Source organism: Rhamphochromis sp. 'chilingali' (genome assembly GCF_963969265.1).
Source record: "Rhamphochromis sp. 'chilingali' genome assembly, chromosome: 8".
NCBI classification, from domain to species: Eukaryota; Metazoa; Chordata; class Actinopteri; order Cichliformes; family Cichlidae; genus Rhamphochromis; species Rhamphochromis sp. 'chilingali'.
In genome coordinates, this window is record NC_137935.1 from 38,404,508 (window position 1) to 38,422,224 (window position 17,717).

At 41.4% G+C, this 17,717-nt stretch overlaps 1 protein-coding gene across 1 annotated transcript; it reads right to left on the reverse strand.

Moving 5' to 3' along the window:
- Nucleotides 1-7,851: 7,851 nt before the first annotated feature.
- LOC308401609 (E3 SUMO-protein ligase ZBED1-like) lies at nt 7,852-10,214 on the reverse strand (the record flags this gene model as incomplete). Its single annotated transcript, XM_080889879.1, has 3 exons — nt 8,867-10,214; nt 8,438-8,690; nt 7,852-8,268 (listed from the first exon to the last, which is right to left on the reverse strand). Exons 1-3 carry the CDS (start codon nt 9,982-9,984, stop codon nt 7,852-7,854), a joined length of 1,788 nt encoding a protein of 595 aa, XP_080746005.1. The 5' UTR covers nt 9,985-10,214.
- Nucleotides 10,215-17,717: the final 7,503 nt, after the last annotated feature.

The following is a 17,717-nucleotide window of genomic DNA, read 5'->3' on the forward strand; positions in this document are numbered from 1 at the left end:
ACCCCCGCCAGAGCCGAATCTGGATTATGTTTACCTGAAATATAAGCGGCTCGGCAGACAGAACACGGCCCCACTGATAAAACACTGGGTCTCCCCCCCACCCCCTTCCCCAATCCTAATCCCCAACTGTAATTTGTTCCTCAGTGGCTGTAGCTGCAGCGATGGCAACACCTGATTGGAATTCATTCCAAGAACAGGGAAAGCATCTACAGGTAAGTTCATCTATTAAACAGTGAAGGAACATCTGAGTGCACAGGAGGTTCACATGCATGAGTACAGATCTGGCTTTATCAGCCAACTTTAAACAATATTCAATCCTCTGCTTGCCTTTTGCTGTTTTAAATATCTCTGACAGGTTGATTTGGGTGGGATTTTGGATCTGGGGACCCTACTGGCTTAATGACATGGATGAGGTGGGGACATGCCTGGATGCCAAAGTGAATTTCATAATTTTCCAAAGAACAAAGATTAGGAAGAAAGCACAGGTCATGGTCAAAAGAAATCAAAGTTCAAATTTCCATGTGACCTGTAGGTCCAAGGTTACCTGATTACTGTTACAAAGCTGATGGAGGCACTTTGCTTCAGGTTCAATAATAAAACAGGCAGTTCAGTTTAATTGAATGCTTAGCAAATACAGTGTTGGGGAGTAACGGAATACATGTACCGCCGTTACGTATTTAAAATACAAAATATGAGTAACTGTATTCCGTTACAGTTACCGTTTAAAAAGGTGGTATTTAGAATACAGTTACTTTGTTGAAATAAATGGATTACACGGCGGTACTTTCCTGTTTCATATTGTCGCGGGTCAGGACTGTTTGGGTTTTGTTTGACAGCTACGTTCTTTTGTTCCAGGCGGCAGCGTTACGGTTGCCATGGTTACAGGGCGACGCTCTCTCTCTCTCTCTCTGCGACTGTGTGTTTCCTGGGTGAGAGAGCGCCTTTTCGTTGTTGTTGTGCTAAGCTAACAGGCAGAATGCTACAAGCATAGCTCTAAAGAATGTAGCATCATGGGCAGTGTAGTCCGTGTTGCAGGGAGAATGGACTGCCATTCTCCCTGCCACACATTATGTGTCTGTGAGCACGAGGAGGGAGAAAAAGGGGAGTGGAAAACTACGAGTTGTCATCGAGCAAAAACGGGAGCTGGAAGCATGTAAATATAATAATAACCACTGCAGCCAAGAAGAGTGCCTGACGAGCCCAGTTGTAAGTAAGCTATTAAGACTCGACTGTACACCGTGTTCGTGTTTTCCTCCGAAAACAATAAGTTCAGTTGGAGCAGTCTTTCAATGCCTCTCTCTGTGTCTCGCAATAAAAGTTGACCCAGACAACAAAGTAAAGCTATTTTTCGGCTACGAGCCGACAGGGACCCCGCCGTATTAGTCAGAGGTCCCTTTACTACAGTTCGGAGTCGCGGACCTTCAGTAACAGTAATAAATCACACAGCAATAGTACATTCACGTTGTTGTAAAAAGCATGATAATATATTAAGTAATCCAAAGTATTCAGAATACGTTACTGTCATTGAGTAACGTAACTGAATACGTTACAGAATACATTTTGGGGCATGTATTCTGTATTCTGTAATGGAATACATTTTAAAAGTAACCTTCCCAACACTGAGCAAATATCACTCATTATACTAACTGATATTTGAAAACTCCATAATTATTTAATGAAAATGTAAGTAAGTATATAATTCCTAATGTTTCATAGCAATAACGATGGAAAAAAGATACATTTCATCCTGTAGCTTTCCGTATCATTACTATACTTGACCACCAAGTGTTAAGTTTGCATGTTTTTCCCACTGGTTCCCTCCAGGTAGTGCGTCTTCCTCACACAACCAAAAGACATGCCGGGCATTAGGTTAACTGATGTTTCTAAACTGGCCATAGGTGTGAACCTCCGTGTGAATGGTTATCTTTCTCTCTGCATTAGAGAGGGTGATGTCATGCAGTATGAAACATTTCCTGTGTTTGTCCTTGTGGCAGCAGAGGTGAATCAGTTGTCAGAGAAGGTCCTCCACTGCCTGTCCAGTGAAATGTGCAGAGGATGGTTAGGATTATCCATGATGGGTAATGGTTTGTTTAGTGACTTTCTCTTTAATGCAGCTTCAGTAGTGTCTAGTTTGCTGGAACTGTCTTCCTAATCAGTTTATTCAGCCTGTTGATGTCACTCTCACTCTTCAGGAAGACTTAGCATGGGATTAGGCTTCTAAGTGATGTTGCTATCCTCTTTACATGGCCACCTCAAACCATGGCTTCCCCGAGTGTCCAAATTAGGAAAACCTTAAATATTTATTTATTTATTTAAGTATTATCAACTATCTGTTTGTTATTTATTTAATTATGTTTAGGATAAAGTGTTACCAGGTGTTCTTCAAATGATGGAGTAAGCAAATCCAGCTTTGTTTATACTGATGGCCAGCCTGTGAGATGATACAGGTATGTCAGGCATGGGAGACAAAAGAGGTTGCTTTAGGAAAATAGAACGCTTATTTAAAATGAAACCTCAGTGTTCTCAGTGTGGGTAAAGTTCACCCTCTGGCATTTTTAGGTATAAATAATATTTTCTTTTTTAAAGTTTGGATTTATCTGGGCAGTTTTTTTTAACAACACTTTTAAGGAATTCTCAAAGACGTGAAACGATGATCAAATTATTATTTTCAATTTTTACCCAATTCATATTTTATATGAAAAAAGACACTTTTGAAATTTTGGAACTCAATAATTATGTTAACAACAAAACTGAGAAATAGCATGTCGAGACCAGACAAGGGTACATTTTATTCTGGGATTGGCACTCCACACCCCAGTTCAACACACACATACATAATCTGGCTGGAGACCAAAAGGCTACAGTGACTAATTTTCTATGTGTGTCTGTGAAGGATAGACAGGCCAACACTAGGGGAGGTCCCACATGAGGGATGGGCCTAGATGGAGTTTGTAGGTAGAAGGGTTAGATCTGTTGCCTTTTTGTCCTTCACATCGCACTCTCTCCACCCGACCCTTTTACTTTTACTTTCCTTAGTTCCTCCCACCATACACTTGGTCCTTTCTACCTTAGGTGAAGAGCAGGGCACTGCCAACACTCTAGCCCTCAGCAACCCATGTAACATCACAAACTATGGTAAATGGTAAATGGTGCTCTGCCAGAGTACTCAAAGTGCTCTATAGCGCAGTAGGTGACCTGAGCTACAGCCACCCCTTAACACATCAGTGGGATCGGTATGCATTTTGTTATGCTTGTTCAATACAGTATATTAGTTTTGCTGCGATTCTACTTTTGCATTTGTACTCTGCCTGTTGTCATCTGCAAATACACTTCGGCAGGGAGAAAGGCCAAGAAAATTTACTCCAACATGTGTACACACAATAGTGAGCTGTAGGGGCCACTTCGACAGATGCCTCACTCTAGACCTTCCACGGACAAGAAAACAGGTGCTGGAGGCTACACACACACACACACACAAACAGTACTTTAGCCACACTCTCTTATCTCCTGCAGAAGGGCTTAAGATGGAAAGCTTGCTGTACAGTAATTACCACCTACCCCCACCCCCTGCTTACCGCTTCCAAACTTTGCCATCTTTCCTTTTGGTGACTGTCCCCCGATGGAATATTATCATCCTCTCCCATGTTTGGGTTCATCCCTCTACCTATCTCCTCCCACCTCTTGCTGGCCAGGAAGGAGACAACTGTACTGCTATGTCATAGACTGAGAGCAAGAAGCCCCCCACCCCTCCGGGGTTTTCATGGTGAGTCGGGCTCAGGCGGCATGCACTCGACGGGATGCAGCCTCTCCTTGGGTGACAACACAACATTCTCTGTGAACCCGCCCACCCCTCCACTTTGCTGCTATGGCTCCCATTCCCCCCATCCCAAAACAGATGCTCAGGACGAAGGCGGGCGCCATTCAGGGGGGACATGGGTTAATTGGGGTAGTAGTGGGGGTTAATTTCAATTAAAACTTCAACTAATGGAGGTCAAGGAAGCGTCTGCAAACACCTGATTAAAACAAATGGTCCTGCCAGTCAAAACTTTATCTTGGTCAGCCTCCGGCAGAGTGTCCTAAAGAGAGAAAGAAAGAACAAAAAAGGGGGAGCAGGCAGAAGGAGAGAGAATGACTAATTGGGGGGCACTGCTTATGCAGACACATACACATAGACACACAGCCTCTCTGCAGATATCACGCGTTTTTCTCTATGTCTGGCTAAATGTGTTTATTACAGTTCAAATATAGGAATTTTTGAAATCTGATGATGATATTTTTCTAATAAAGTCTGCTGATATGATACCTGGTAAAACCTCTTTATGCCAATTTATTTAGTGATGAAACCTGTGATAAAAAACACGGAACTGTCAACTGCTGCATTAAACAAAGGATTTACACATCTCATAATGATATTGTTAACATTTTGGTTTGTGGAAAAAGTTTACAAATAGCATAATGTCTCATGACACTTGTGGTTGAGAATTGGTAAAGGATCATATAAATCCAGTGGGCTGAGTGGACGTGGTCAAGAAATTTCATGAGTGTAAATCTGACATTCAAAGTTAAGACTAATCCAGACAGTGTCTGAAGTATTGCACATCATTTGAAATTGAAGGAGAGTGTTGATAACATTTAAAAAAAAGTTTCATTTCCATTCCTGGGAATTTTGGGGGATTCAGTATCTTCTACACTTCAACATGGCAGTAATGCTGCAGCTGCTGGAAGTCCAAATAACCAACCTCCTGGAAAGCAGAGTGTGGTCTGCTCTACCACTATAGAAACTGCCACCCTGTATATATCTTAAAAATCACGTATATATCAAGAGTAAATGAGAACTCTAGCTTAGGGAAGTAACAGAAGGAAAACCTGGGTGTCAGCAGATATGTTGAAGTTAATTTTGGCTTCATTTAATTTATAGTCTAGATTGGTCTAGTTGAACTTGGTTGAAGTTAACTCGAAACAGTTTGGACTCTTTGTGTACAACCTGTGAATGTCTTACTTTCTGGTTTTTGTCACAGTATTGTTCTTTTTTCCCCTCTAGTCTCTACATTGATGTAACAGAACGAGTGTTCGAAAATGAGCAACATTTTTGCTCAAACTGAAACAACTGGGATTCATGCAGAGTTTTCTTTGCTTCACATCTCCAGTGCACATGTGTTTCTCACAACTTCACAGCATAGGGACGACCACTGTTTCAACCAATTAATCAAACTTATTATGAGAAGCTCATATCAGAAGTGAACTATATCAATATGTAACTAAATATAACAGCCCTATCAATGCGTCCATCCAAAATGTGGATTGTATTTCATTCTAAGAGTGAATGAACAGCAATTGGCAGTTTTCAGTGGGGCGGGTTGAGTCGTGGTCCTCACTGTAGCAAGGCTTGCTGTGCCACCCTGCTGCCACCCTGCTCTGCCAGCAGCTTTTGACATCTGGCTCTGGGCCTCAGGGAGAATGCAGGGGATGCGGCCCCCTGCTGCGGTTAAATATGGTGCAGGGTTACACACACATCCCTTATCACTTAGCCGCTGTCTGGCAGCTAACACCACCACTTTCCCCAGATGATTCATATTAACACTTCTTCATATTTATACAGTAGCCACAAGCTTCTTTTAGTGACAAGTTAGTTTCTTTTTGTGTTATTAGTTTTAGAAATTGGAGACTGTGCTTTATAGCCAGGAAACTGTGAAAAAAAAATACACATATATATATAGATATATGTATATGTATGTATATATATGTCCTGCTGGTTGTAAGATACCAACCGGGCATAAGAGGATAATAAGACAGCCAAAGGAGGAGATAGGAGAGAGGAGCCAATGACATCAAATAAAGGAAGCTCTTTACCATGCATGGAGGGTTTTATGGATCAAGCTTAGCAATTGAAAAGCATAGCAATACCATTTTGGTTGGCAAAAGTAAATATATAAGAATGCTCATTCAATTTAAATAATGCAACCAAATTATACAACAAAGGAATTTTAGAGAATGTACAATATAAAGAAGTATCCGAGATGAAAAGATGATAAATGGGACTAACGTGTCTGCAGGGTCACAAGCGTTCTACTGACTATTACACAGCCTTCAGTACTTGTTCAATTTTTTATATCACACTGACATCAGAGCAGTGTTTTGTCACCATCTCTGCCCCTCTATGTTTGTGTTACTGCTTTCCAGTTGTGACTGGGGGTAATGATTGGTGAGCCATAGATCCGGGATCCCATCAGTTAAAACTACTCACAGTGACAGATCTCCTAAGAGAAACAGAGAGAAAGAAGAGCTGCTGTTTCCATCTTTAGCATCCCTCTAATAGTCTCATAGTTACCACACCCCCTATCCCTTTTTTCCTGCTTTCTGTCACTTGCACCTAATTCCTGTCGTTTTCCTGTATTCTGTGATTTTCTACCTTGTTTCTGTCTCCCTGCATTATCCCCAGCTCTGGAGTTTAATACTAGCAAGAGACAACTACAAGTTTATTATCAGGAAAGCACAAGCCAGCCCTCTTTGTAGCTGTGGGTATCTGACACATCACAACGCCCTGCTATTGAATCACAGTCACTTCTGGTGGTAAACACACATAAAAAAAGAACTTTCAAAATATATTTTTTTAGTTTATAAGATTTGGATAAAAAATTTTAAAAAGTCAAATAATACATAAGCTTCTCTTTTAATGTCTAATATATTAAACTCATATCACAATGAAGGGCTTAGACTGAAATTAAACGACCAATGTTTAACAATAGATGCAATTTGTCACTGAAAATCTGACAAGTGATATTCCTCAGAGTATAAAACTAATGCAATGAATGTACTCATGTATATATTCTCTAGTTCATTGATCAAAATGCTGAACTATAGTTTCTCTAAAGACTCAAAGGAGGGGAGCAGAAACTGTGCTGAAAGGGGAAAATAGAGGTAAGCAGACTAAGTTGATGTCTCACCATGACACTTAGAGCCATCCTCTGTCAACGACAGTGGGGAAATAATTATTTGATCTCCTGCTGAATTTGTCAGTTGAGTCACTTACAAAGAAATCAGCAGTCTCTACTTTTCATGGTAGTTACATTTTAATGGAGAGACCAAATATCAATCCAGACAATTATCTCACATAGCATCCCAACTGTTCAGATAACGCCAAACTTTGAAAAAGGAAATAGTATTTATACCTAAAACTGTCATAGCGTAAACTTTTCCCACACTGAGAACATCTGGGCTTCAGGTGCTATCATTTAAATAAACATTCTGTTTTTCTAAAGCAACCACTTTTGTCTACTCCCGTGCCTGACATGCCTATATCACCTCATAGCACTTTATCATAAACATAATTAATTAAACAGATACAATTTTGGGGGATATTACTTAGTGCTGTCAAGAGATTAAAAAAAAATAGAGATTAATTAATTATGATTTTTAATTAATTGATCTAATTAATCTCTTTTTTAATCTCACCTAAAAATAGCTGAGGAAAGCCCTCAACTTATTGTGGCAGACCAAAAGACTGATATAACAAAGAAAGTGACTTTATAAAGTCATTTATTGTTTAACAAACGTTAAACAGATGCAACCATTTACATACTGTTGTATTCTTTTGTAAAATAAGTGGAAAAATAAATACAAATAAAATCAAATAAATTAAGTGCTGCAAGTTAGCACATCAGAGTTGCTCTTTTCTGAGCAATACAGCACTGAAATTCCTCTGCTTCAGATAATGAAAAATAAAACTGACATTGCAGTGCTGCAAGTTAGCACATCAAAGTATTCTTCCATCACAAAAAAAAGTGCTGAACATCAAGCAATCTATTCTAGTAGGCTACAAATGACACAGCAGCTATGCTGACCACATGTGTCTCATTTGTTCTTCCTCAGCCAGTCGCTAAGACACACCAGCCTGGTAACATTTTCTGGAAGCAAGGCTGCCCTTTTCTTTTGCACTATGTGGCCTGCAAGGCTAAAGAGTCTCTCACAGGGTACAGAGGTAGCTGGGGAGGCCAGGTACTTTTGTGCTAGGACTGACAGCTTTTCATAGACTCCTGAGTGAGCATACCACCACTGCAGGGGACAGTCATCAATACTGATGCTGGGTTCTGCTCTGTAGCGCTGCAGCTCTCCAGACTCAATTCCATCTTCTGAGTCAGAGTCAGACCCCAGAAGGAGTTCGCTCCTCCTCTTCTTCTGAGCTGGTCCATCATCCTCTGTGGAGGGCTGGAGACTATCTGCTCTTCTGGGCTCTGCTGCCTGGAGCATATTCTCCAGAATGGTCCACACCTGAATGAATGAATGAATGAATGAATGAATGAATGAATGATTGTGATTAAAACTAAGTGCTTTTTATTTTATTTAATCTTGTAAAGAACTTTGTGTTCCATATAATAAATAAAAGTTTGATTTGATAATGAATTGGACTCATTAGTCCAGCTTAACCTTATTGTCCTACCTGTTCCCTCTTTTCTCTTGGAAGACATTTCAAATCCTTAAACCGTGGATCCAATGCTGTGGCCACCTCGAACCATATCTCGTTGCCATTAGCTCGTCGTGCTGCCAGATCCTTCTGGAAGGCATTCTTGAACTTCACCACGTAGGCAGGATCATCATCAGTAATGTCCATGACACGGTACAGATGGCGAAAAGCAGGCAGCACTACAGAGCAAGAGACGTAGGCCTCACCACCCAGCAGCTCTGTCACATACCTGCAGAGGTGGAGAGGTTTGCTAAATAAACCTAGCTGGATTCATTTAAATCAAAGTGTAACTGATTTCCAATTTAATTGTCCTTAAAAGTTCCTTGTTATGTTCATTAATTTTGATTTTACACATGTAACAGTAGTTTATATAATTAAAATGGGAAGGTGTTTATTTGAACTTACTTGCATGGTTCAAGCAGGAGCTCCAGCCTCTGCAGTTTCGCCCACTCAGCTTCGGTTGGCAAGACCAACCTGTGGTTCTGTTGGTCCAACGTAGCCTGGACAGCCTCTCGGTTACATAGGAGGCGTGAGACCATTGCGAGAGTCGAGTTCCACCTGGTGGGTACATCCTGTATAAGTTGATCGCTCTTCTTTCCGAGTGCTACTTGTTGTTGGTTAAGTTCTGTGGTACTCGCAGGGCTTTGTTTAAAATGACCAACAATCTTGCGGCACTTTGCCAGTACACCGACAAAACCACTGCTATCGAGACATACCGTGATGGTCCTCTGGAGAATGTGAGCATTGCAGGCGATGTGCTCATATGGAAGTGCTCTCATAGCAGCCAGCATGTTTGCTGCGCTGTCTGTGCCAATGGTGGATATCTTGTTTTCAATACCCCAGTCATTTGCTACCTTGAGGAACTGTTCGGCGCATTTATCAGCAAAGTGCCTGGTTTCTGTTCTCATGACGGTCAGTGCAAATGAGTTGAGGTTCCACTCACTATCAATAAAGTGTCCAGTCACCCCAAAATAGCTGTGGTTGCCAGCTGAGGTCCAGTGATCTCCGGTTATAGCAACACAGTTGGGAGAATCCTCCGCCAAAATCTCAAGTTTGTTTTTCTTTTCGCCGTCGTACATTTTGCTGATTTTGGTCGTTACTGTAGTCCTGCACGGCGGCTTGTATGACGGGTCATTGGACGCAATTTGCAACACCTCTGTCAATCCTTCGTCCTCTACTATATTTATCGGCCTACAGTTCATCGCTATCCACTTGGCAATAACATTAGTCAGCCTGTCGGTCGCAGACTTGCTCATACGAGGGGTATTCTCTAGTTTTGTTTGGCGAAAAGCTTTGCTCTGGCTTGCTATATTGCTAACGTCTTCACTGCTAGCTGTTGCTGCACTCGCGGCTGGGTGCTTTGCGTTGAGGTGATAGGCCAAACTTGAGCTGCTTCGGTGGTAAGCAAACTCCTTCTTACACTCTAGGCAGACCACTTTACCTTTGTCAATGGTGCCGTCGGGGCGTTTATGAAATACAAATTTCCCGTTCATTGGGCCAACAACTCTCAGATGCGCCTCCATATCCACACTGTAAGCTAATCACCACTTCTCACCTTGACCTCACGACGTGACTCCACCCCCAACAAGTCAAGCACAAGGAGCCCAGCACATAAAAACGGATTTTATAACATAGCAACTCTCATACAAAATCAATGACGTCAAGAGATTAAAAATTAGATTAACGAGATTAAAAAACATAACGCGCTAAATAGCATTGTAATTAATTAATCGCAATTAACGCGATAATTTGACACCCCTAATATTACTATCAAGCAAGCATGAAATAATACATTCTAATAAGAACGTGTGTAAAGTAATAATGTGTGCTATTTTAGTTTTTGGTGTAAAATAACTGCTTTAGCATTTACATATTTTTATCATACTGTAATTGTCATGGGTCTTTGACCCATCATTTTGATTTGCGATCTTTTATTCTTAGTTAGTTATAATTGTTTGTTTGCTGTGTCTTCCTTGTCTGTTCCCTAATCATGTCTCTGTTTATTCTCCCTTTGTCTTTGTCAAGTCTGTATTTCTCAGTCTCAGTGTTAGTTTTGCTTCCCCTGCCGGTTGCCTGACTGTGTTCCATCTCCCTAAATAGGTCATGTGTGTATTTAAGTCCTCAGTTCCCTCTCTTCTTTTTCATGTTGTGATCATTGCAGCTCTCTACCTGGTCAATGCCCCATAATTCCCCCTTGTCAACATAGCCCGGCCCACCAGTCACTCAGCCGTCTGGCATTCTGGAGGCATCTGCTGCCTGAGCCTGCCAATGTGGGATTTCCAGAGTCTGCATCACCTGTGACTAGCACTGCCTCATCTCAGTTTGCTTTTTCTGCATCAGCCAGTTCAAAGACTATGACTTCTACTTGTAAGTCAGTGGAGATAGATATTAAGACTGGGAAGTTTATGTAAAGACTGACTTAAAAAAGCCTGAGAGTGGTGTTTCTGAGCTGAAGAATAAAAATGATGGATTTTCTTGTTGTGCATCAGAGTCGGCGGCTGATCGTGCTTCATATTGTGTTTCTGAGTTGTTGGGGACTGGATCTTTGTGTGGTTTTTCTGAACTGGCTGATTTGAGAGCCGTTTTTTGTGGGCCAGCTTTCCCTGAGACAGCTTGTGTTTCTCTGCCAGTTCAGTCACAAGCTATGAACTATGCTTCTGAGCTGGACACTGCAAGAACTGTTTACTTGTCACAGCCAGTGTGTTTAAAAACTACACCCATGCCTGTTCCTCGGGTATGGGTGGCTGGCATCTATAGGTCCCTGCACCTTTCCTGGCTTCCAGGTTGAGGACGGCTGAGGCCAAGTTTATCCCTGCACATGTACTTGTTCCTCGGGTGTGGATGGTGTTCGGTTGAACCCTGCGCCCATCATAGTTCTCAGAGTGAAGGCAGATAGGATCCAACCTGTCCCTGCCTGTGCCAGTTCCAAGGGTGGGGGTGGTTAGGGTCAAGCCTGTTCCTTCACCAGTTCCTGTTCCCAGGGAGAGAGTGGCCGGCGTATCAGTCATTAGTGAAGCCCTCTGTGTGCCGTGCATGGTCCGGTGCAGCTGTTTGGCCTGATCAGCCAGTCTCCAGAAAAAAAAAACATTGAAAATATACCATTCATAGCTGATATTAAACCAAAACTCTGAACAAAATCTACTCCAAGCCATGTTATGTGTTCAGTGTAAGTTGCCATGATAGGCTGTATGGCAGGCAGGCAGGAATGGTGGACCCAAAATGCAGGACTCTTGGAGACGGGACTTAAAGTCAAAATGCAGCTTTTATTGCTGGAAAAACTCTTCATGAAAATAAACGCTTACAAAAACCTCAAAGGTGAAACTAACACGAGACAAACACACAGCAAGAAGAGGGTAGCAAACATTAACGACATGACAGAGAGCAAAGGCAAAGACAGGGCTGAAATACACAGTGGAGTAATCAGGGAATAGGAAACAGGAGGGAGACATAGCTGGGAGAAACTAGGGCTAATGAGACAGGGGGAAGTAAAACTAAATACATTGACATAAGACATGGACCTTCAAAGTAAAACAGGAAACAAGAAACAAATCACAGAGACGCAGACTGAAGTAAACCTACACTAAACATGAGGGCACAAAAAACAAACCTAAGAACTAAACTCATAACCAGGACCAAACTGAAACCTAGAATAATAATCAGAACAGCACAACTAAAGAATCAGAACATAAAGCAAAGTACAGAAGAATACCAAAACACAAGAAACTGAACATGTTGGGTCAAAATGACCCAGAACCGTGGCAATTATAATGAATTGGAAAGCAAAAGGGAAGGTGTCTTTGTGATACTGAAAACTTTGACGTCAAGCTCAACATACCTCACTAATCCATAAAACTTCATGGTTACACCCATAGGCTTGAACCAAAACAGCATTTTGCGACAGGAAGTTATTTACACTGTTACAGTGAGATATGACACTGACACCAATGTTATCCAAAAGCATTGTAGTGATGATTATGAGTTTTTGTTTTTTTTATGTGTCATGAATTTTATTTTACTACAATTTGTCAATCCCTTTGTAAGACTCCACTGGAAATGAAACTGGCATTAATAAAATCAAAGTATTTATAATACCTAGCCATTTACAGTATCAAGAGCAACAATGTGCCCTCTAATAAGCACAGATAATATATTTTAGCTTTTAGCATTGCATGTATGTTTTGAATGTAATTCGAAGCTCATAATGAGTATTTGTCACTCTATTCTCTGTATCGGTGTTCTTTGTCTACTGCCACATTTTAATCTTTGCCTCACTTCTTGGTTTACAATCTTCAGTCTCCTCTACCCTCGCTCACCTTTACCTTTCCTCCTTGTCAAACCCAACACCCATGCAACACAGCTTAGACTCCTATTCTACACTGATTCCCACCCACGATAGTGTTGCTAATCCTGACTGGGACTGCTCCAGTACACCCACCATCGTTTCACGTCTCCAACCTGACAGAATGGAGACGATGAGCCTGAAATCTGCTCTGTGGTGGAGGTTTTATCTGGTTCTCTCTCTCTGTGTGTGTGTGTGTGTGTGTGTGTGTGTGTGTGTGTGTGTGTGTGTGTGTGTGTGTGTGTGTGTGTGTGTGTGTGTGGGACGGCATGTATTTATAAACCTATCTGCCCATCCAAGTTTAATCTGTTAGATGCCAGCTGATACAGTAGGACAGGGTGGGCTCACCTCCTTTCATGCCTACCTGCTCACACAGTGCCAGACTGTCCTCCCTGCAGAGATTTTGCCCTTCGATCTCTCCATGCCTGAGCACAGGTAACACTCAGTGTGCATTGACACCCCTCTCTCCCTGCATTTCTCAGAGCTCAGACTAAGTGTGGCTACGTATGTCTGAGTGTGTGTGTGTTACCGGCAACTTTGTTTCAAGGAGGAATATCTCCCATTTCTTCTCGCAAGTGGTTATGTTGTCATGTTTGTGTGCTCTGATCAGACAGTGCATCATTTAAATATTATATTAAGAACTTATTTGCCCTATGTCTCATAAGCAGGACTTTCTTGATATCACCCACTTTTGTACATGCCAGATGTGCAGGGGCTTGTGCTTCCATGATGGCTTCTCTTCTTGCTCTTCTTGTTTGTTGGATTTTTGCTGCTTGAGGTATTCACTAAGCACATGGTCAGTTGTGTCCATCTTCCGGACAAACTCACGCATCCTTATTTTTTCATCCTTAATAGTGGTCCTGACACTCACTAGTCCTCAGCCTCCTTCCTTGGGTTTACCATATAGTCTCAGGGTGTTGGCAATTTTAACATGTTTGAATTTGAAAATGTGCACTCCCCCCACCACAGCTTCCATGTATGTATTACTTTCAACAATATGCATCTAAAATCCATTTTTTCATGAATGATATTTATCGCTGTATTTACAAAATGGTATGAGTCATTTGAACATAAGAACTTTCAGTATTAATTATTCACTATTAATCCGCCCAAGTTGGTCAGTCAGCTATCTGGTCTTTAAGTCTGACGTCACTAGCCGTGTCTGGGCTCAAACTCCGCTGCAGGTCCGTAAATCAAACGATCACTGTGGCATCACTGAGAGTTGAAAAACTATCTAAATTCTTTCATCTGTAATAAAATGATCAGCGTTCTGCTCTACTAGGTGTAACAATTGAGTTTATCATCCAGGCATCCATGAAAACGGAATTTATGACATTTAACGGAGTTAGAAATTAGCAGCAAGTTAGCTCGCTAGCTCCCATCTAAATACAATATAGCATGTCCTGACTGCGGGGTTTTGGAAACAAATTCAAACGTACAGCTCTGTTATCACTTCCAACATAAATGAAGACAGAAAACTAAACAGCAGTGACGTTTGTAGGGTTACTGAAGTTTGACTAGCTGGTATATAATGATGTGCTACATGACCGCTAGCGACACAGCTATGTGAACACAATATAAACACGCTAACTTTTTTCCACTTGATAAAAGTTAACGTAAGGATTCTCGGTGGTCAGGAACAAATTTAATCTCATGTAAAACCAAACTTCGGCCAGGAGAACAATAATTCATCCACAAGGATGAATAGGGTTAGTCATTCATATAGTGCTGCATGGGCTGGGCTGTACCTACATCGTAAGGTGTTAAAAACTGAGCTTTAAAATATTAGTAGTAATAAAAGCAGAGGGAGGTCAACAGTGATCACTGACTGTTTTTAGGAGCTTTTTGAGATTAAATAGAAGAAAATACAAAGCATTTAACATGTTAACAACATAAAACCCATATTAAACGCAGACTACTTTAGGCCCGGAAGCAGGATTCGTCACGTCATCACTTAAAGACCGGATAGGGAAAAAAGAAAAATAAGCAATTCGTTCATATCTGCTTTTCCAGTTTGGCCAAAATGACTTCACAACTTGCAATATCCCAAATGAAAAAAGAAAAATATCCCTCATTACACTTCACTCCATAGTGCTTCAGGCTGATAAAGTTAACTGACCATGACACGTAGCTGCTAAACGATACCACTGATGCATTCACTTATTGGGGCATCTCTTTTTTTCATCATGATTCAAATTCTCTTTTGCATCCCCCTCTCCTCACCTGTTGAATGATTCTCTCCTTATTGATCATCTACTTGATATTTCATGCTCATTTCACTCCAAATTTGAAACCATGTCTCTCAGGTATCCCCCTCTCAGATGAGAAATCAGTCAGCCAGAGGGGATGGAGTTTCTATGCACTACTCATGTATGTATTTTCACTGAAGTCTCATTGCAGTATAGTTTATTACCCAAATCTGTATTTTAGTAAATAATGTTCACTTCCAGGGCATCACGGTGACATGGTGGTTAGCACTGTCGCCTCATAGCAAGAAGATCCTGAGTTTGACTCCAGGGCCTTTTTGTGTGGAGTGTACATCTTCTCCCCGTGTTTCCGTGACTTCTCTCTGGGTACTCTGGCTTCCTCCCACAGTCCAAAGACTTGTAATTAGTGGGGTTAGGTTAATTGGTGATTCTAAATTGCCCACAGGTGTGAATGTGAGTGTGAATGGTTGTCTGCCTCTGTGTTAGAGACAGATTGGCGACCTGTCCAGGGTGTACCCTGCCTCTCCTGTGGTAGCTGGGATAGACTCCAGCCCACCCACAACCATGATAAGGATAAGTGGAAGAGAATGGATGGATGGGTGTTCACTTCCTTTACATGATCTATCCATTTTGAAATGAAACTTAAGACCCATCCAAGTGTAACAGTTGAACTTGTCAGACAAGACATTTTTTCACTCTTCTATTGTCAATTGCAATTGTAACCTCAGTTTCCTGGTATGGTTTTTCTGCTGCTATAGCCCATCTGTTTCAACGTCATATGACTGTTTGATTAAAAAGATCAGCAGCAACCTAATTAAGTGGCGTTACATGATAGTAACCCAAAACATACCTCCAAAGCAAGAAAACAGTGTTTAAAGTTGATACACATTGAGGTCATGGAATGGCCTAGCCGGTCTCCACACTTCAATCCTTTAGGTTGGAGTGACCAAGTGGCAGCCAATCTAAAGGATTCAGAGGGTTTCTGTACACAGGAGAGGGTCAAAATCCCTCATGAGATGTGTGCAAACCTGATGACCAACTACAAGAGATGTCTTACCACTGTGCCTGCAAACAAGGGGTTTTCCCACCAAGTACACCACGTCATGTTTTACTTGGGGATTAAATACTTATTTCACTCACTTATCAGGATTTCAATTCAGTCAAAGTCTATTCCCCGTTTCAATCAAACCACAGCTAAGGATGGTTTCTGAAAAAAATTCATTGTTGACAGTTCCATGCCAAAACCACCATATAATTAAGTGATTGTGGCCTACTGAGTGAGCACTATCACACCTGATAACAACTGATAATTCAATAAGGGGAGATAAGGTACAGGATGAATAACTATTCCCTCTTAACATCTAGATCGAAGTGGTGCACAAATGACATAATCACAGTGATTTAAAGAACAGGGAACAGAGACTGGCTTTGAAAACATGAGGATATGTGTTACTGTGTTACCATTATAATAATAATGGATTGCATTTATATAGCACTTCTCGAGACCCTCAAAGCGCATTACAATTACACTATTCATCTCTCACATTCACACACTAGTGGAGGCAGCTACAGTTGTAGCCACAGCTGCCCTGGGGCAGACTGACAGAAGCGAGGCTGCTATATCGCGCCATCGGCCCCTCTGGCCAAGACCAGTAGGCGGTAGGTGAAGTGTCTTGCCCAAGGACACAACGACCGAGACTGTCCGAGCCAGGGCTCAAACCAGCAACCTTTCAATTACAAGACGAACTGCCAACTCTTGGGCCACGATCGTCCCCATTATGACAACAGAACTGAGCCACAGACATGGAAAATGTAGTTGACAAAAAGAAAAACACAAAAAGATTACCTCCAATACAGGACTGCTGCCAGATATTAGAACACAGACCTACTGTGTTTAATTTACAATAAACCATAATCCATCTATTGGGCCAATATAATTTAAAGCTCATGTACTACTTTTAGCTCTCAAATTAGTGCTCAGGTCTTTCAAAAGTGTTTGTGAGGTGATGATTTTAATAAAAAAATAATATAAATCTATTTTATTTAAATGTTTTTATATTTGTATATCATTCTGCATTTCAGACTATCATTCAACCACCACCTCCCCATCTCTGCCACTACCAGCTATTTTTATTTTATTTGTATTTTATTTTATTTGTATTTTATTGCTGTTTTTGCAGCTCTTATATTGGATTGCAACATGTTGAATTTGACAGACTTTTTCAAACCCAAAGGAATTTGTCTTTTCATGGGATCAAATTGAGGATCTTTTGTTTAATAGGTGAGTATGTACACCACTATCCTATTGAGTCACTAGTATAAGCCGCATGTCACTGGAGAGTGGCATTAGTCGAACATCCCTTCGGCAGATATTAGCTACTCACAAATGGCACCCTTGCAAACTCCAGCTACTGCAGCATCTCAGCGAGGATGACCCAGATCGGCGCACAGAATTTGCAGAATGGGCAAATCAAAAATTGGAACAGGACCCTCAGTTCACGCAGAAGATTTTGTTCAGTGATGAGGCAAACTTTTATGTGAATGGTGAAGTTAACAAACAAAACCACCGCTAATGGTCTGACACTAACCCACATTGGATGGATCCCTCCAAGACTGTTGGAACAACAAAAGTGATGGTTTGGTGTGGTATATGGGGTACAACGATAGTGGGTCCATTCTTCATCAATGGAAACCTCAAGGCCACTGGATA